Source organism: Hyaena hyaena, unplaced genomic scaffold, assembly GCF_003009895.1.
Source record: "Hyaena hyaena isolate Hyena2069 unplaced genomic scaffold, ASM300989v1 scaffold_62, whole genome shotgun sequence".
In the NCBI taxonomy this organism is placed as follows: Eukaryota; Metazoa; Chordata; class Mammalia; order Carnivora; family Hyaenidae; genus Hyaena; species Hyaena hyaena.
The window spans coordinates 2,754,855-2,775,015 of record NW_024080694.1 but is presented as its reverse complement, the minus strand read 5'-3'; the positions used below and the strand labels follow the sequence as shown (position 1 = coordinate 2,775,015).

General features: G+C 47.1%; 1 protein-coding gene across 1 annotated transcript in view; it reads left to right on the top strand.

Moving 5' to 3' along the window:
* The window catches only part of FER1L6 (fer-1 like family member 6), a 122,036-nt gene that overhangs the window by 57,630 nt on the left and 44,245 nt on the right, over window positions 1–20,161 (top strand). The window contains exons 20-24 of the mRNA XM_039231989.1: window positions 4,329–4,463; window positions 7,716–7,865; window positions 16,907–17,017; window positions 17,284–17,445; window positions 18,614–18,794. Of these exons, the coding sequence (XP_039087920.1) occupies window positions 4,329–4,463; window positions 7,716–7,865; window positions 16,907–17,017; window positions 17,284–17,445; window positions 18,614–18,794 (739 nt within the window). The remainder of the gene's footprint in view (window positions 1–4,328; window positions 4,464–7,715; window positions 7,866–16,906; window positions 17,018–17,283; window positions 17,446–18,613; window positions 18,795–20,161) is intronic.

The following is a 20,161-nucleotide window of genomic DNA, read 5'->3' as shown; positions in this document are numbered from 1 at the left end:
AAAAGTGGAAGGGACCCTAATCAGAGGACGTCCAATTGGATGCTTTTCCTATTAGATCGTATTCTCCAAGGCCTGACTTTGTTCCTTGAGGATTCCTGTTCTGAGAGAGGAGAGTTCACAAAGGATTTGCTCATCTTTGGGAGTTAAGACAAACACCAAGGGCCCAAAGAGACCTGAGGTTTTGTTCTAGCTCATCTGCTCTCTGGCCTCCATTCACTCACTAAACCTCCATCTGTCATCTTAAAATAGGGCTGTTGTGAAGAAGCCCAAAGTTAAGTGTATAAAGTGATTGATGAATGGAGCCTGTTATATTGCCTAATGTTACACAAGCTGACATTTCTCTCCAAAGAAAGGCCTGTGACCTGGGAGATTGTGTTTGATTTGTGACACGCAGACCAAGATCATTTTGTCCATTTCTCCAGCAGCTGCGGAGTTCTTGCTCTGTGACAGGTGCTTGCTGGGCTCGGGGGCTGCACCGTGAAATACCCTATGATGTGGGGCTATTCAAAGTCTTCCGAGAGCCACAGGAGAGGGGTTAGTTCTGTGGGAGGGGGGAGTCAAGAGAGACCCCAGAAGGAAGGTGACTCCATCCTCACTTAGTGAAGGAGCATGAGAACACATAAAACATGGAGACTCCAGACTACTCTCTCATCTCTGTGCCTTCAGGGGTAGTGCCTAGCTCAGTGGTTAGAGTATAGACTCTGGAGCCACATTGTTTGGGTTTAGATCCAAGCTCTTCCATTTGTTGGTTGTGTGACCTTAAACAAAGGCCTCACAATGATGACATCGTATATATTTCCCAGAGGGTAAACCACCCAGGACAGTGCCTTGCTTGTAACTGCTTCTATGTGACTCCTTATTATTGTCACTGAGGCTTCCCACCAGAAGCGAGGAGGATTCTCCCCGAGGCCTTCCTCCATCTGCCACAAAATGGTGGGGTTCCAGGCCCTGGTGATCTTGAGCCCTGGGTGCGGAAGGGGTTTGAGTGAGCTCAGGGCTGATATGGGATTATCTTCTTATTTTGCCTCTCTATACAATAGCCTCATTTGATTTGGACTCATATCTCAAAGGAACAAATGGCAATTATCAAATAATCATTTGAAAGGGAAAACAGCTTCTGTTGAGCTCTGGACTTTGCCTCTATACTTTTGAACCAAGTACCTAATTTTTGTCAGTAATAATGCCTGCCATTTATCAAAAGCTCCTAATATGCAGGCATAATGCTAAGCATTTTATATGCGTTGTTTACTACATCTCATGGCAGCCTAAAGGTGGATGTTATCAGCGTCCCTATTGGGCAGGTGAGAAGGGAAGACTCAGGGACTATATAGATAGAAGGTGGTCGAGCCAAAATGGAAACCCACCTTGGTCCACTTACAAAGCCACTTTGCTTTCCATTGGGGTGAGCAAGGGTTCTGATTCCCTCCGCCATCTCAGTGTCATGTTGCCTCAGAGGCTGTGTGTGACGTGCCCTTTCTCGCACCCTTCGTGACGGGGAAAGCTGACCCACGGTCCTAGCTGAGCTGCACTGCTCACCAGGTAGCACGTGTCTGAACTGACCACACCCGAGCTCAGGGGGAGCAGTCTCGGCAGGGCTGGTCCCGCAACCGGTCCTCTCTAAAGTGACATACTGATCTGAAATATTTCAGAAGGGACACCTAGTTATTCCAGAGGCCACTGAGGATGGGGATTGAGAAATCTCATGGTGACCAAAGTATCAAGGGAAAGGGAGACAGCTCCCCAAAGAGAAGGCTTTGGAGACAGAAGGGGAGAGGGACTGAGTGGCTTGAGAGGAGCCTCAGAAGACAGGAGAGGACATGGCAGAGGGTGGGGAGTGTGGAGCCTGAGGTTTCCAGTGATCAGAGTCCTGGGGACATGGATGGTCTCTTGTGAGACATGAGTACCCAGTGCACCAGGTGTGCAGTAACTGCTTACTTATTCATCAGTGGTGTGGTAGGGTCGAGTCAGATGGGGAACAGGCACTCACTGAGCACCTACTGTGTGCCAGGCCCTTAATACGCTTTATCTAAGACAGTGGGCATAACAACCTGACAAGGTAGGCACTAGCTCCATTTACACAAGGGAAAGTATGGTTCACAGGGGTTAAATCGCCTGCGCCAGTTGGAAAGAGGCAAGTGATGAAACTAAGGTTCCACTCCAGAGGTATCTGATTCTAAAGCCATGCTACATCCAGAGTTTCTTACTCCTTCTTCAAAGTATTAGCTAGGTGCTACCAAAGTCTCCCAAAGTCATCAAACAGTCACAATGCAGAGCTCCTTAATGAAGCCCCGAAGAAGGGGAGCTAGTCATGGGCACCTTGGCAGAGAAGTGGGACAATGTATTTTTGTTTGGGTGAGCCTTTTAGTACCTTTTGAAAGTGGCCACATTGCCTTATACTCATGGGAACAACTCTGAGGATAGGCCAGTATCCATTTGTTTATTCATGTGAATAGCTCTTGAGCACCTGTTATACTCAGGATGTCATATTGGTGCCTAGTACTGTGCCTGGCACATCGTATGCTGAATGTGTTAATAAATACATGTTGAATGAAAGAATACTGGCCTCTGGAATCTTATCAGGAGGTATTTATAGCCCAAAGTGCCAAGGAAGCCATCAAAATAGTTCTATAGGAAAGATGTTGTGAGGATCATGAATTGCTTTGGTATCACATTTTTGTGTACCTACTGCAAAAGAGTTCACATTTCTCTTTTTAAAAGCAACATAAAAACCCAGGTTTCTTTGTGATGTCAGATAGCCATGCCAGATAACTTTTCATCGCAACTATATAACTCCTGTTCATAGGTGAGTCGAAACCATTTTTTTCCTGTCCAAAAAGTTAAGGTTTTCTCTGAGATGTTATGTCAAAAACATCACTGTGTCTGAGGCATAAAATACTCTAGAAGCAAAAAGCAAGAAAGGAAGGAAATGTAGAATGCATATTTTATGACTGACACAAAGAAGAATAGAAAATTCTCTGACCACAGTGCCAATGGTTTAACATCTTGACTAGAGATGCTTCCTGATGCAAAAGTCTGAAATGACAGATTTATTCTTTGGAGTCTGAGAAGTTAGCCCAGGCTAGATCTTTCTCTGGCCCCTCTGGCATGCGCAGTGAGAAGTAAGGGTGTAGTTCAACGGGGTTGTGGAAATTCCCCAGGACCCAGCAGCCACTGAGCTGTGTTCACCTGTGAAATCACCCATTTGTCCACACAGCCTGAGGAAGAGGGAAATGTGCCACGTGGCATCTTCCCAAGACTCACCCCACACATTAACACCTTAGTTTCTGCCCAAATGCAGAGCCCACCCGTCCTGCAGACAACCCCGGTCTTCAGCTCTGTGAAACTGGCAGGTGTACAAACATCCAAATAACTAGAGTAGAGGATACAAGACCAATGACACACCCCCTTTTAAGGGTAGCAGTCGAATGGCCTGGCAGGGGGCTGTGAGCCACTTTTGGGTGAGGCACTCACGGTTCCCAATCAATAACGCAGACTGCTGTCCTCTGTCCTTTGGTATCTCCATCTGTATGATGGACACAGCCAATTACCAATGTCGCAGTTTGCCATCTTAGAAGAAAAGACGTCATGCAAAATAATGAAGGTTATTTTGAAGACTCTGGCTAATTCAGTGCAGTCAAATATCCACAAAACAGTAGAATTCCATACAAGGAATATTAGAGTTAACCCCCACTTTTGATGACAAAATTTTATTTGCTCATAAGTGAAGAATCACTAGATCGCCCTCCTCCTCAATTTGCCCTCCCATAAAATGGAGATAATATTAGCATCTACTCGGTGAGGGTGCATGAGCCTAGCTAGCAGCCTGGGCTTTGGTACCAGATGAGTCAGGTTGAATCCCAGTTCTACCACTTCCTGGCTCCAGACAAGTGAGCCTTGGTTTTCTGCTCTATAAAATATGAGTAGATAACTGTATCCACCTCCCAGGATGGGTGTGAAGTCTGAATGAGGCCATGCATATAACGTACAGCAGCTGGGACACAGTGCTCAACGGAGGGGGCTGGTGTTACCGGCAGAGGCTGTTGGGAGGATTGAGTTGAAATTATGTATGCAAATGAGGTGGTAATCATTGCAGGGCTGTACTCATGAATTTCTGTAAGCTCTCTGGGGTGGGGGGTCTGCATCCCCCAGCATCTAGGACCCAGTGGTAGTACATCACCTTATATCGTCACTTGGATGTTAAATGACTGAGCAAGGATGACAAGGACGTGTCCCCTTTGCCCTCCACAAGGAACTGTTGAATGAATGCACCTTGCCCCCTACAACCCTGTCGAATGATCTTGTGCTTTTCTTTTGGCCCCACCTTCCAGGTCATTTCCCAGACCCTCTCCCCAACCTGGAACCAGATGCTGTTGTTCAATGACTTGGTGCTGCATGGAGACCAGAAGGAGCTGGTGGAGTCCCCGCCTTTGGTGGTGGTGGAGCTCTATGACAGTGACGCGGTGGTGAGTGTCCGGGCGGTGCTGGCTGGGCACTTTATCTAACCAGCCTGCGACTGCTCAGGACTTGAGAGGTGCCCGGAGGCCATTCTGGGGAAATGATGAGTTACAGAGCCAGGGACATTGGTGATGATCATTTGCTTTGCTAAAGGGCTTTTCACTTAGATTTCCCATTAGTTTGCAATTAGAATAGGATCCGGGTCACAAAACTTCAGTGGAAATACGCTTCTTCAGGAATAAGATACTTATATAAAGCCCCCGGCTGTGTCCTATTGTGGCTCAATAGAAACGATGAGTAAAAATGTCCTGGCCTCTTGAAAACCAGAGGTGCTTACTGACCTTGCTTGGCTGGTGGGTACTGTCACCAACCCAGTCTTTGTAGCTGGGTCATTTTTTTTTTTTTTTTTTTTTTTTTTTTTTTGCTTCCAAACCCTGCAACAACGCATTCATCCCTATCCCATTTCTTTTTTTTTTTTTTTAATGTTTTATTTATTTCTAGGAGAGAGAGAGAGACAGCGTGGGTGGGGGAGGGTCAGAGAGAGAGGAAGTCACAGACTGAAACAGGCTCCAGGCTCTGAGCTGGCAGTCAGCACAGAGACCGACGCGGGGCTCGAACCCACGAACCGCGAGATCATGACCTAAGCGAAAGTCGGACACTTAACCAACTAAGCCACCCAGGCGCCCCCATCTCTATCCCATTTCTGTTATGATGTTAACCAACTTCTTCCTCTCCAAAGATGTCTGTGTTCTCCACTGAGATTCAAAAGCTTACCGGAGGATTTTTTTTTTAATTATCATGACAAAACTTTTTTATTTTATTATTATTTTTTTAATTAAAAAGTCTAAAGGCAAGGGCTTATTTATTTTCTTTGATGTCTTTACTTCGTTGGGAAGTCGCAGAAGCACAAATAGTTATTCCAAGAAGCCTTCCTAAAGCTCCCTTCTCCTCAAGCATGCTGGCAGCTCTGACCTTAATGCAAAGTCAGAAGATATTAGGATGGGAGAATTATAGAAGGTGAGCAGGGATTTTGGGGGGCATGAACCACCTCTTGCTTCCTGGAGAAGGAGACAGAGGCCCAGGAAGGTCAAATGCCGTGTTCAAGGTCACAAGTAGCTGGAGGCAGAGCCAGAACTTGAACCTAGCCTCCTGTGTCCAGACTTTCTCACACACGTGGGAGGGAGTAGCCGGTGTGGCTGTATCCCTTCCGACATGCACATTCTGCTTTTCCATGTCACTCTCTCTGCACCCTGTTCCTCCAGCTATAAATTGGAGCCGCAAATTGCGTATATTTATAGAATACGAGTTCCCCTGTTGTGCATAATGTATAGATTTTCTGTAGAGACAGCCACAAGATAAATACCTTTTAAATTTTGTTGCTAACATCATGGCTCCAATCCTAAGTATTTTTTATTTGAAAACCAGGAACAATAGTCAAGCATCTTTGCAAACTCCTAAACCAACCCGCTGGGCTACATGGATTTCCTTTTGCTTTTCAGACCCCTTCCAGAGCCCTATTTTATGATTGCCCTCCTGGGCCCCACCCAAGCCAGACCCTTCATAGAAAAACAAGCCTACATTCTCACATCGAAATGAAACGGAAAAGTAGGAGCGAAAAAATATATGAAAACTTTGCCTCTTCTTCCTGGAGAGATACACGTAGACGTGCAGGAGGTTCTGTTTACAGCTGCTGGTGGCAGCTTCACTGAGCCCACAGACCTCTGGTGATGGTCAGATGATTACTTCTGACTCTGCCAGAATGTGGCCCCAGTCTAGAGCTTTCTGACACTCTCCAGTGGCTTGTGCCTTCATTAGGGCCTGCTGCCTCTGTAAGCAATGCGTTTATATTTGGGAAATTAGTTACTTGGGTTTAACTTTATTCTTTTGTTTCCAGGGCAATTTTACTTAATGATTCCCAGCCGGGATCATGACAAAATAGTTCGACATCAGACCACTTGTGCCTTGACTTGTGTCTTGCCAGAGCTCTGCCGTATGAGGGACACTTCTGATGCCACCAGTGGACACGAACAGGCAGCTTTGTTTTAAAGTCAAAAATAATCATAAAATTATCAAATTATCATTAGTTTAAAGTCAACACCATTTCTACCTCAGCCAAGGCTCTCTCTACAGCCGGCTATGCAAGTGCTGGTTTATGAATCCAAAGGCAGTGGAGCTGGGCAGCTGACAGACCCGGCCTCAGCCAGAGAGTGTGGGCGCTGGCCTTGTACTTTTGAAGTCATTAACCCAATGGCTTTCACTCAATAAATATGTAATGAGGGCCTGCCCTGTGCTGGGGTCACAGCAGTGTGTAAAACAGGCAATGCTGCCACATGGAGTTTACATTCCAGCCATTCCCGAGATAAATGGTGAAGCAGCCCCAAGCTCCCTCCCCCATCCCCTGTGCTGCTCCTGGGGGAGGCGGCCTCAAGCCCTGGCCCCACACTGCTCCTGGGGGGAGGCGGCCCCATGCTCTTGGGGGCAGGTATTGGAAGAGGCAGGAGATGGTGCTCATAGTTCTTAAAGAACCTTGTGGCCCATATACATACATACATATAAAAATACCTTTATGGCCTCTTTTGTTACCAAGAAAAATAGAGCAGAGCCACTTTATCACCTGAATGTACTGACCTTCATCATCATCGTCCTCCTCCTCCTCCTCATATTACCATGTATTGAGCACTCATTGTATATAAGTCACTGTGCAAGGCACATACATCATTAAGTCAGTTCTCATGGCCCCATTAAAAGGTATTGTTTGTAATTCCTTTTAAGGCATGAGGTTCAAAAAAGTTAAGCAAATGGCCCAAGGCTGTAGAGCTGGAAAGTAGCAGATTTGGGAACACAGACTCAGGTTTGCCTGGACTTCAAAGCTCACGTTCCTGACCACAGTGGTTGTCCTGACCTGGAGAGCATTTGGAATGTTTGATGCCTCCTTATTTCTTCTTTTCCCCTTCAAGTCTACCCTAGCTGATTATTTTAACTTTCTTCCACTGAGCTCTGTATGCTGAGAAGAGAGATAGTCTCTCACAACCTTGGGCCCAGAAGTTTCCCCTGAGAGCCCACATGCATTGCCCTGCCCCCCACCCCCACCCCAGGCCTTGGTAAGGGATAAGAGGTGCTTGGCAGAAGACGGTGAGATAGTAGCAAGAGGGAGACAACGAGGCTTACAGCTTTGTCAAGATTATTTTTTAAAGTGCACTCATGCAGGTCAGAAGCAGGTCGGTAACCACCAGAGACAAATTCTTTTCTTTTTGCCTTAGGGGAAGCCAGAATATTTGGGGGCCACAGTGGCTGCTCCTGTTGTGAAGCTGGCTGACGAGGACTATGAGCCACCCAGGCTGTGCTATCACCCCATCTTTTGTGGGAGCCTCTCTGGAGGGGACCTCCTTGCTGTATTTGAACTGCTGCAGGTAAGCAAGCCGGAAGTCGTCTGCACCAGCCGTCTACCTTGTCTTCCTGGCCAGAGCACTTCCATAAAGCTGTGCCTGGTCACTCTCTGCTGTCCTGTGTCTGGAGGGGTCTCCTTCTCGGGATGCGGGAGCTGCCACTTATGAATTCAGGTGTCACAGGCTATTTCTAGACCCCCGTGATGGATAGGTGAGAGTCCCAGGATGAAAACTCTTTATGGGTTTGGCCAGCAATACTTGAGCAGCCCTATATGCAAAGTCTGGGGTTCATACAGACTATGAGAGGGTATGAGGGAGGAAGGGAGCAAACTTGTGGGCACGTACCGTGTGGGACATTCAGTGCCTCATGTAACTTTCATCACATAGACCTCCCTCAAGCCTGTTGAGATCGGCGTTAGGAGTCCCATTTTCCACATTGTAAACTGAGGCTTAGTGCAATTGTCTGCCCTCCCTCATCACGCAGCTAAGACCTGAACTGAAACCTTTTTTTAAGAGACAGTAAGGAGGGAAGGTGGAGAGAATTCCAAACAGGCTCCACACTGAGCACAGAGCCTGACGTGGGGCTCCATCTCATGACCCTGAAATCATAACCTGAGCCGAAATCAGGAGTCAGATGCTGAACCAAATGAGCCACCCAGGTGCACCTGAACTTGAGACCTTCCAAGCTTTTTGCTCCTTACACTGCATCACATAGCTCCCTGTAGACAGGGAGCTCTTAATCAGTCCCACTAAGACATAGGGGAAATTATGAACATGTGCCTCAGAAGACTTTTCCAGAAAACAGAGGCAGGACACTGGGGCAGAAAGCTGAGACTCTCCGGTCTGACTATCCAGTGAAAACCAGATGGGACATGTAGAAGTCCTGGAGAAAAAGTGGCAGGCCCCGGGGGACTGTTTCAGAGACCATTGCATTCACTGAGGCAGGTGGCATGACACCTTTGGGTCAGACCAATTCCTCTATACATAAGCCTGTTTTTCAGAAATCCCATTAGAAAAAGTTCACATGGTAGAGAACTGAGAAAGCAAGCACTCCTAACATAGAGATGAGGGAGAAGGAAGGTAATGGAGTCGGATTCCATGGGTGTGGATCTCATTTCCACCACTTGAGGAGTATGTGACCTTGGGTAAGCTGCTTAATCTCTCTGTTTCACTTGCAAAATGAGGATGATCAGTCTCCTGAAAGTGCCTGGCATGGAATAAACACTCAACTAATACCATGTATTTTATTAGTAGTAGTAATATGTCATATAATATTAAAGTAAAACGTCTAGTCCCACCTATTTATTTCAGGTGAAGAAGCTGAGCTGTGTAGAGAGGTAATGATTTGTTTAAAGCAGCAGGTCAGGACCTAGAATCCAGGTAGACTGATTGATTCCCCTGAGTGCTGGAGAGGCTGGAAAGCATGACGGGCCAGGATCAGCCGAGAGGCTACACAACCTTGTATTCAAATCCAGACTGCCCACATCTGCAGCCTGGGAGTTGCATATGGCTACAGGGGTGAGTTCAAAGAGTCACCCCACTTTGTGGTCTCGTTTTTGCTACAGTTAAGGCAGAATTTTTAATTTTTTTATTGTTACATTTTTTAGGGAGAAAGAGAACACGAGTGGGGAATAATGGCGGGGGGGGGAGAGAGAGAGAGAGAGAGAGAGAGAGAGAGAGAATCCTAAGCAGGCTCCATGCCCAGCACAGAGCCCAACGTGGGGGTCAATCCCATGACCCTGGGATTATGACCTGAGCAGAAATCAAGAGTCAGATGCTCAACCAACTGAGCCCCTCAGGTAACCCCAGACAGCACTTGGGTGCTGCAAGGATGCATCCACCCAAGATAGAATGGTTGCCTTAGAGACAGAGTGAGCTCTCTGTCGGGGGAACTGGAACTAAGTGAGCCCTAAGAGGAGAGAGTCGCAGGAATTCAGGCACTGGCTCCAGCCCCATAATGGCTGCAGCCTCGGAGGGTAGGAGTGAGGACTAGAAACATTTTTGTCTTACAAGTTGTAGGTTCAGGATCCAGGATGATAAACCAAGAGAGATTCTAATAAAACCAGTTTCTACCAGATGGATGTGTATTACACAGAAACATTTGCTGTTAGAACTGAAAATGACCTTCAAAACCAGCTGATCCCGTCTTTCCTCAAGTGAAAGTCCAGTCAATTTTAGACATTCAATGACTGATTTTAGGTTGAAAGCAGGTAGAGCATGAAATAATATCAAATCAATATAGAGGGAGTTTTGCCCTCCCCCACACCCCCAGGTTTACTGAGGTATAACTGACATATAAAACTGTATACATATAAGGTACACAACATGATTATTTCATAGAGTACATATTATGAAATGATTACCACAATTAAAGTTAGTTATCAAATCCATCCCACATAGCTATCCAACCTCACATAATCACCTTTTTTGTGTGTATCTGAGCAACTTTCAAGTATCCAAGTTAACTATACCTCTCGCCATGCTGTACACTGGATCCCTAGAACTTATTCATCTTATAATTGGAAGTCTGTACCCTTTGACCAGTATCTCCCAATTTCCCCCACCCAATCTCCCACCCCCTGCCTGTGGCAACAACCAGTCCACACACTGTTTCTATGAGTTAGGCTTTTTTAGATTCCACATGAAAGTGAGAGCATATGCTATTTGTCTCTCTCTGTTGACATCTCACTTAGCATGATACTCTCAAGGTCCATCCTTATTGTTGTAAATGGAGTTTTGCCCCTTTTGATCCTTATAACTACTTCCAGCAGAAATTCCAGTTTGATGCCGATCCATCTAGAATACCTCTCTTCACTTGCAACCTTCCTTTCTAAGAAAGAGCACAGGCTTCAGTCTCAGTGCCTTTAAAAAAAGGTCAACATTACCAAGAAGAACATTTCCCAAAGTCTGCTTCTTGGGACACCAGTCCAAATATAGTGAAAAGAAAGTATAAGAAATGTTCCTCAGGACATATTCCAATAACCTGCTTTGTTTTCATTGGTTTTATCTTTAAAGTTGCTTTTCATTTACGGCAAGTGGTACTTTCTTACTTAGCATCATAAAGTTCCCTTTTTAAAAACAAAATATGCTTAACGAAAATGTTCACTGGGCAAAAATACAGGTGATAAACGCAGTAGAGGAATGGCTGGGAAAGACAGATCTGGTTCAAGGCTCCCATTTTATATGTCAGGAGACTGAGGCTCAGGGTTAACTGACTGGGATTCAGTCAGCTGCTCGTTTCAGGACAGGAAGCTGCCTGAAGAGCTCTGAGACTGAGTCCCCTAGTCCCTCAGTGAAGGGCTGGGTGACTGATCCCTACAGGCCCCCTGAGGGCTTGGCTCTCTGGGTCCCGTGGTCCTCCCTCCCTCCACGCTGAGGGCCCCCCTCCCCCTTCCTCCCTCACTCCCTTCATGCTGAGGATCCCCACTCAAAGATGAGGGTCCTCCCCACCCTCTTCCCTCCCTCCGCTGCTGAGGGTGCCAGGGAAGTTTCCGCTGCTTCCTGACAGCTGCATTAATTGTCAGAGGTGAGCAGCCTAGGAGATACAATTCATTAGGGTCTCATTAGGACTTCTCATTTGATCGCTTGTTCAAAAAGTAATTTGATCAGCGTGACAGTCTTAGTATGTGGATCGTGTACGTGCTGAGAAGACGAGCTGGCAAATGCCTCCGTTTGTCACCAGCTGCTCTCAGTTTTCATCTGTGGGTGGTTTGCTTCAGCCTCTCCACCTCCATTGCTGAAACGCCTCCCTGTCTCAGAAGGATTTGGTAACTTGGCTCTTCCATGTCCAGTCTGAGTTAATTGTCTCCATTTCCCTCCCCTCCCCAAGCCCGCAGCCCCGTGTCCGTCCATCCAGGCCTGCTCATGGCCCCACTGTTTACCACTGTTCTCTGCCTTGAAAACGCGGACTCCACTTTAGTGTGTGCCCTTAGCCAGGCCAAGCCTGTCCTCCATGGTTTCCATCTTTCCTGCTGCCGTATTTCTCCTCAGGATGGTTGCATCGGCCTCTTCCCTGGTCTTCAAGCTTCTTACCCTTTTCTTGTTCACTTCATCTTCCTCATTCCTTCCAGAAGACAAGTTAACCTATTCCACTGTCCTCTTCAGAAATCATCAGCGGCCCCTGCTTCTTACCTCCAGAAGCATTTCTTAAAGTCTATTTTGTGGATACCAAATATGCGCAGTGAAGAGACAGAGAAATGCCTCGTATTATATCCCTCTTGGGGATTTGGAATATTTGGAATGCCTATTACCATGGTAAACACTCAGAAGATCCAACATTTTCCAAACGTTGTAACAAGGAAATTTGTGTGTGTGTGTGTGTGTGTGTGTGTGTGTGTGTGTGTTGTATGTGTATGTGAGAGAGAGAGAGAGAGAGAGAGAGAGAGAGAGAACTCTTCATATCTTGTGAAAAGGAAGCCTGGCCCATAGGAGAATGTCAGAGCTCTGTAGCTTGGCATTCAAGGTCTCCTAAAACTTGTCTTCAAACTGCTTCTTCAGCCTCACACTTCCTCGTATTACTCTGCACATCTATGGCCTCTTTATGCCAGGCTACCCTGAGTTTCCTGACCTCACCACACAGGTGAGCTCCTGCTGTTAGCCTGTCCTGAAAGTTCTTCACTCCACCCACATCAACTTCTGCCCTACACTCTCCTATTGAGGATAATGGTAATCACCAAAGTTCAGAACAAGAGATGCCTCCTCCAGGAAGCTCTCCCATCTTCTCCTTGGCCAGATTAAATGTTTTCTACCATCCTATAGCACATTGCCTCTTTTTTAAATTCAGGCTACAGTAAGGTCGATTGTTTACAGGCTTGTGTCCACAAATCTGTAGGTTTTTTGAAGGCAGGACTGGTTCAGTCATTCATTCATGCAAACAAATATTACTGAGTGTCCATTATGTGTCAGGCATGTTCTTAAGAATTCATCACTGAATAGGGGCACCTGGGTGGCTCAGTCAGCTTAGCGTTTGATTCTTTATTTTGGCTTAGGTCATGATCTCACAGTTCGTGGGATGGAGCCCTGTGTCGGGCTCTGTGCTGACAGCATGGAGCCTGCTTGGGATTCTCTCTCTCTCTCTCTCTCTCCCCCTCTCCCTCTGGCTTTCTGCCCTCCCTCGCTCATGCTCACACATGCTCTCTCTCTCAAAAATAAATAAACATTTTTTAAAAATCCATCAGTGAATAAAACAGAGAAAACTCCCACCCTCATGGGACTTACATTCTAGTGACCGGGAGATAATAGAGGATACTATGTAAATTACAATGTAACAACAGTGTGATAAATACTAAGAAGAAACGGTAATGTCCTGTAAGATGTGGAGAGGAATGCATGTTGGGGGAGAGGCCGGAGTCAACATTTTAGGCATCCAGGGAAGCCTCACTGAGAAAGTGGTATGTAAGTCAGGACCTGGAAGGTCATGACAAGTAGGGCATGCAGGTATATGGGCAAAGAGCATTAGGTGCAGGGAGAACAGCAAATGCCAGCACCTGAAGCCCAAGTATGCCTGGCATCTTCAAGGACCAGCAAGGACGTTGGTGTGGCTGCGGTGGAGTGTAGCTGGAGTCAGAGGAAGGTCACGTGAGTGCTATAAGGAGTTTGGCTTTTCTTTCATAAGAGATGGGAAGCCAAGAGAGAATTCTGAGCATATCTGATGTATATTGAAAACTATGGATGCTGGATTGAGTATATGCTGAAGGGGCCCCGGGGGAAGCAAGGAGGGCATGTGGGAGCCTCTTGAGGTAATCCAGACTGGAGAACTGAAGAACTTGGATCAAGAGTGTAGCCATGAGGGGCGCCTGGGTGGCTCAGTCAGTTAGCATCCAACTTCAGCTCAGGTGATGATCTCACAGTTCGTGCTTTGAGCACCACGTCCAAGCTCTGTGCTGACAGCTCAGAGCCTGGAGCCTGCTTTGGATTCTGTATCTCCCTCTCTCTCTCCCCCCTCCCTCACTCATGCTCTGTCTCTATCTCTCAAGAAATGAATAAACATTAAAAAAATTAAAAATAATTTTTAAAAAGTGTAATCATGAAAAAAGAGGATTCTCCACAGGATTGCCTGCTGAGTTGGCCGGGGGGTGTGAGAGTCATCACGTCACACATGGAAGTCAACACTAATATTTCACCCATAGGAGACCCAATACAATATTTTCAAACATGTGTCAGGCACTCACAAAAATATGTAGAGAAAAGTTGAGCCTAGAACGATATTTTCCTAGCACAATGATTTTTTTTTAACAGTTTACTGTCAAGTTGGTTTTTTTTTTAATTTTTTATATTTTATTTATTTCTGAGAGAGAGAGAGAGAGAGAGAGAGAGAGCAAGAGTGAGCAGGGGAGGGTCAGAGAGAGGGAGACACAGAACCTGAAACAGGCTCCAGGCTCTGAGCTGGCTGTCAGCACAGAGCCTGATGTGGGGCTCGAACCCATGAACTGTGAGATCATGACCAGAGCTGAAGTCAGATACTTAACCAACTGAGCCACCCAGGCTCCCCTGTCAAGTTGGTTTCCATATAACACCCAATGCTCATCTCAACAAGTTGCTTTTGAGGTAGTTTGGGGCATAGCGATCCTAGATCACCTGAATCCAGTTGAAGATTAAGATGGTGTGAATTTGAGCTTCTGCCTTTGCTGTTTCCGGTTGACACTTACTTCTAGGGAACTTATGTGTGCCCTGCACAACATTCTTCACAGCAACCAATGAGTTAGATGTCATGATCTTCACTTTACAAAATGACAGAGCTCAGAGACACTGAGCAACTTTTCCAAGTTCACACAGCTAGCAAGCAATGGAGGCCTAGACTGTACTGCCCACGGCACCGAAGAAGAGGGGCAATGCAAGTATAAATGATGGGCTGAGGGACCCAGAGGATGTGGAATGGCTTCTGAGCAGCAGGGACTTTTCAGATGAGCAGGGCTGGGCCTAGGGTCATGCATGACCCTGAGAGTGGCACCTTAATTTTGCACCCTAGGTCTTTGTCCTGGCCCTGCATCTAGACCACCTTTGAGGTCCAGAGATTTTGTCTCCACTGGGATATTCTAGCTGGGACATCAGCTTTTGGACCAGCCTATTCAACCCGCCTCTGATGCTCACATCTTGCCTTCATAAGAATCCTTTTTTTTTTTTTAAGTTTATTTATTTATTTTGAGAGAGAGAGAGAGCAAGCAAATGAACAGGGGAAAGGCAGAGAGAGAATGCCAACCCCAATCCCAATGCAGGGCTCAAACTCACAAACTGCAAGATCATGACCTCAGCTGAAACCAAGAGTCAGATGCTTAACCTAGTGAGCCACCCAAATGCCCCATAATGATTCTTTATCTTCCTCTGGGCCCATTATAAGCCAGCAGCTGACCCATTTCCCTGTGAGAACGTCTAGTCTTAGCTGGGAGTAGAGTCATTCAGGCTACACCACAGTGTGGAGCCCTTCAAGGCCTGTGTTGAGCTCAAGGGCATCTGTCAGGCAAACCTTCTTCAGGACATTTCCCGGCAGCCCCAGATGAGGAAACGTGGTACTTTTATAAGAGCCCAGCTGGGGGCCCCATCTATGCCAATGTGTGGCTTTCCCCCTGCAATTGGAGGAGAGTTAGCTTTCTCAGGGGGCGAGGTTTTGCAGGCTGCATCGCTCACGGCCGGGCAGTGCTGGGTGCGCATCCTCATGGCTTCCAGCACCTTTATGTGGTCTGGTTCTGCAGCTTCATTGTCCTCAGCCTATTTGGCCTCCGCAGCGTCTGCCGTCTTCTTTGTCAGAGCTTTCTTATAATTAGCTTAACCCCATCTGCGTTGCCAACTAGAATATGTCTGCAAAGAAATGGTGATATGTTTGTGCTTTGCAGGTTGTGATGAGCAATTAAGCTTTCTCGAGCATATGGAGCTAATGTGTCAGGCAGCCAATAAACATTTATCAGGAACCCACTGGATGTGGAGCTCTGCTCCGGGGGCTTAGAGATGAAATGAAGTAAACAGAGGCTTCCTCTTGACCAAGTCAGACAAACATGCCCCATGCATCTGACTCGCAAGGGGCTTGAAGGGTCATCTGGCCTGATATCTGAGGCCCAGAGAAAGGAAGGGACTCACACAGGGTCACACAGCAGGGTCTGGTGTCCAGGCTTAGCCCACTGATTTCTGCACTAACCTTCCACAGAAGACACACTGTATTCCAAGGACTGACGGGTAGGAGAATGGCCACAGAGACTGTGGTCAAATCAGGGACAGGTTTTGGGAAGATATAGACAATGAGCCGGGTCTCGAAGGCAGTGTGGGGTGGCCTCAGGAGACTTTCCAAGACCTTCATGTGAGATTTCAGTGATGATCCTTCGAGTGGTTTCCTTTTTTTTTTTTTTAAGTTTATTTGTTTATTTTGAGGGAGAGACAGAGCACTAGTGGGAAGGAGCAGAGAGAGAGAGGGAGAGAAAGAATCCCAAGCAGGCTCCACAGAATCCCTATCAGTGCAGTGCCTGACACGGGGTTTGAACTCATGAACCGTGAGTTCATGACCAGAGTAGAAACCAAGAGTTGGACACTCGACCAACTGAGCCACCCAGGGGCACCCCTCCTGTGGTTTCTGTATGGCCAAATGCACAGGAAATGACACCTTTTCATCCTGGAGGTCTGTCTTCAGAGGACTCCATTTCTGTTTCACTGATGAAGACATAGTCTCTATTTGACTAACTAGGAATCTCTTTAGTAGTAGTGTGTAATGGGGGTGTAGTTAAGTCTCAGAGCTCAGAACCAGGTCAGAACACTTTTCCGCCCCCAGATGCTGACACTTGGTGACATTCCATCCTTTTGTGAGGACCTCCTCTATATTGTTAACAGCTTATTAACCTGTTAACTTAGTGGCACATTGTAAGTGCTCACTAAATGCTGGTCACCCTCGTGAAAGCATCGATGAATAAATATTGGTCAATGAATAAATAATTCAGTGTGATAAAATGCACTGTTGTTGGTCTACTTGAAGCTGGAAACACTACTTTTGTTGAGTGAGTGTCATGTGGGTGAGGCAGTGCTGTGCCGGTTGGTCTTCACTGCTTCTCCCCGACCTTCCAACCAGCCCTTGCTCTGTGTGGTAGGTCCCTTCATCTGGGCTGCAAGGACTTCCTCCCGTTGACCCACCAGATGTCACCCACATCTACCCAGTTCCTGCCAGCATTCGGCCCGTGCTGAGCAAATACCGAGTGGAGGTATGGTGCAGGGGAAGACTGACTCATTCTTTGGGGCTGTAGGGCAGTGGTGCATTGCCGTCCGCGCCTGCATTGTCTGAGGGGAGTGTGGGGTGGAAATGAGGCGTGGTTGATAGGACAGGGCCCTCAGGGAGCTGCACAGCCCGTTCCAGAACATACCATAGTAGTTCCCGGGGAGCACCTCTGGCTTCCACACCCAGCCCAGCGCCCTCACGCTGGCTCCTCCCTGGGTCTCTGAGTGACAGCTCTGCCCGTCCTCTCGTCAGGTTCTCTTCTGGGGAGTCCGAGAAATGAAGAAGGTGCAGCTGCTGTCGGTGGATCGGCCGCAGGTCCTCATCGAGTGTGGGGGCCGGGGAGTCAAGTCCTGTGTGATCCAGAGCTACAAGAACAACCCAAACTTCAGCATCCAGGCAGATGCTTTCGAAGTGGTATCGCCTCCCCTTCTCCTGCCCGCTCCTTTCCTTCATTTCCACAGAGGGAACCCCCCTCCTTCATTTGCTTGGATTGGGGTCATGCTTTGGAGTTTGAGCATGTCCACTACCTATGAGGAAAGGTGGTCTAATTTAGGGAAAAGCGGGACTCTCAGGATGGGATGAAATAGACTTTTGTTATTGCTGCTGTGCTGTTGTTTTGTTTTTATAGGTTCGGTAAATCAAGGCAGGTTGACAGTGGTTCCCAGAGTGTGGCCCCCAATTCATCAGCATCAGCATCAGGAACGTGTTAGAAATGCAGGTTCTCAGGCCCCGCCCCAGTACTGCTGAATCAAAACTGCTGTGGGCTAAGGCCCAGACCTCTCTGGCTCAACAAGCTCTCTGGGTGATTCTGATGCGTGTTCAAGTTGGCAAATCACTGGCCTAGAAGCTTCCTTAACGAGACTTACTTTAGCAGTTAGACTTTAAAAAAAAATGATTCATACGTAGTGTATCAGTGGCTTACAGGCGAACTTGTGTTTCTAAAGTGATGTTTTCTGACCCCCACGCTTCTGTTTATTTTGATATTTAGCACATTTTTGTGCTCTCATCTGGAAGTAACTGTGGAGAAGGTTTGCTTTGTGCAACCCAGTCAGCTCCGATGGCCGCATCTTCTAAATTAGCGGGGACTGGAAGTGGGGAATGTGCGCGGTGTTCACAAACCTATCACACTGGGCGTTGTCAGGCCTCTGGGCCTCCCCGGGGTGGGGGTGGGGGACAAGATGGAGGGCACTGGCCCCTCACCCTCAGCTCCATTTTTAATGTATCCCCTTCCATCTGTTTTCTTGAGTCTGGGTCAGTGTTCATTTGAGTCGAGAGTTCTGCTGGTACGTAATGACAAAATGGGATTGAAGACTATTACTTACCACTAAGAGTTTGGCAGTCTGTGAGTTTTGCAATTTACACCTGGGATGACTTGTTAGTTTCATCCTCTTATGGGTAATGATTCCCTGGCTTGGAAGGCAATGCTCCCGACTTTTGACCGGCTGCAGGGGTGATCTGGGAGAACAGAGGGAGGAGGGGTGCCTGGCTTGCTTTGGTCGGGCCCCTGAACAGGTCAGCAAGGCGCCAGCCGCTGGGCTCAGCCCAGGCAGCACCCCCACTTTACCGTGGCTTCTCCTCCCAGGAGCTGCCTGAGAATGAGCTTCTGCACCCGCCCCTCAGCATCTGCGTGGTGGACTGGAGAGCTTTCGGGAGGAGCACCCTGGTGGGCACCTACACCATCAACTGCTTGAAGCAGTTTTTGTGTAAACCCAAGGAGCCCCTGGCCCCCCTGTCAGAGGTGGACGGAACCCAAGTTGAGCAAGGTATGAAGTGCCTTTTAGATTTTCTGGAGCTTCAGACCCCAAAACTGTAGTGCCTGCAGGGAGGGGTCTGCTATGGGACGCTGCACGAAGAGGGGGCCCCATGGTCAAGTCAAGTGGAGCTTTCTGAAAACTTTGCTCCTACAGGCCCTTCAGCTTCTTTAGCTGCCAGATTCTGACTCTAGGATTGACACCAGGGTCAGCCCCTCGAAGCGGGCTTCCGCGAATATTACTCCAGCTCCCTTCTACCTTTGCTCCCTGACATTTTTCTTTGCTTGCTGTTACTTTGATTTGTTCCATTTTGGATCTCAGGTGAAGAGTTGAATTAACTGCACTTCTCTGTTCATGCTGTGCAGTCATCATTGGTCTGGTGAAAGCTTCTGTTTCATACCACCGCTCCCCTGTGCCTTATTCCCCATTCCCTCTCCCACCCCCCGCCCACTGCAGGCCCCACGCTGCTCCGCTTTGTAAGATTTCAATCCGTTTAATCAACGTTTATAATATGATGCTGTAATCTTCATTTGGTTTTGTACTCTTTTTGCTCAAAGCCATGCTTTAAGACCTATTCACATTGCTGCGTGTACATTAGCTTGTTGCCCACACCTGCTGATCTACCCCACATTGCTTTTCCTTTCCCTTGATATTGGACCCCTTAGGCTATCTCCAACTCCCCACCTCCACAAATGATGCCGTTGTGAATATCCTTATGAGTGCTGCCCAAGGGAGGATCCTGCGTGACATTTTCTTTGGAATATGCATCCAGGAGCGAGATTATGGACTCACAGGAATGTGCAGATGTCATTCTACCAAGTACTGCTAGAGGGCGCTCTAGAGAGCTGTGCTGGTTTACACCAGTCTACACCAGTCTACATTGCTACCATTCTGCATCTGGAGTACCATTTTCTTCTTCCTCAATACCACCTGCCATTATCCACCTTTCTGAGTTTTTTGTTTTGTTTTGGTTTGGTTTTTGCCCCTCTGCTGGGTATAAAGTAGTATCTCATTTTTATTTTAGCTTGGTTGTCTCTGATTACTATTGAATTTTATACATCTCTTCACATGCTTTTGCCATCTTGATCTCCCTCCTGTGATTTCCTGCTCACAACCCTGGTCCATGTTTTATGTGTTTTTCAAAACATTTTCTTTTTTTGTGTATTCTAGATGTTAATATCCTGTAGATTATATCTTCTCCGAGTCTGATAACTGCTAACCTGTCTGTGGTTTGCATCTTTGAACAGAAATTCTTAATTTTAATGTAATCCTATTTTGACTGAATTTTAAACTTTATGGCTTGCTCTTTCAGAATTTTGTTAGAAACCCCATTCTTAATTCTTGGTCACAAAAATGTTGTTTTGTATTTTCTTCTATTG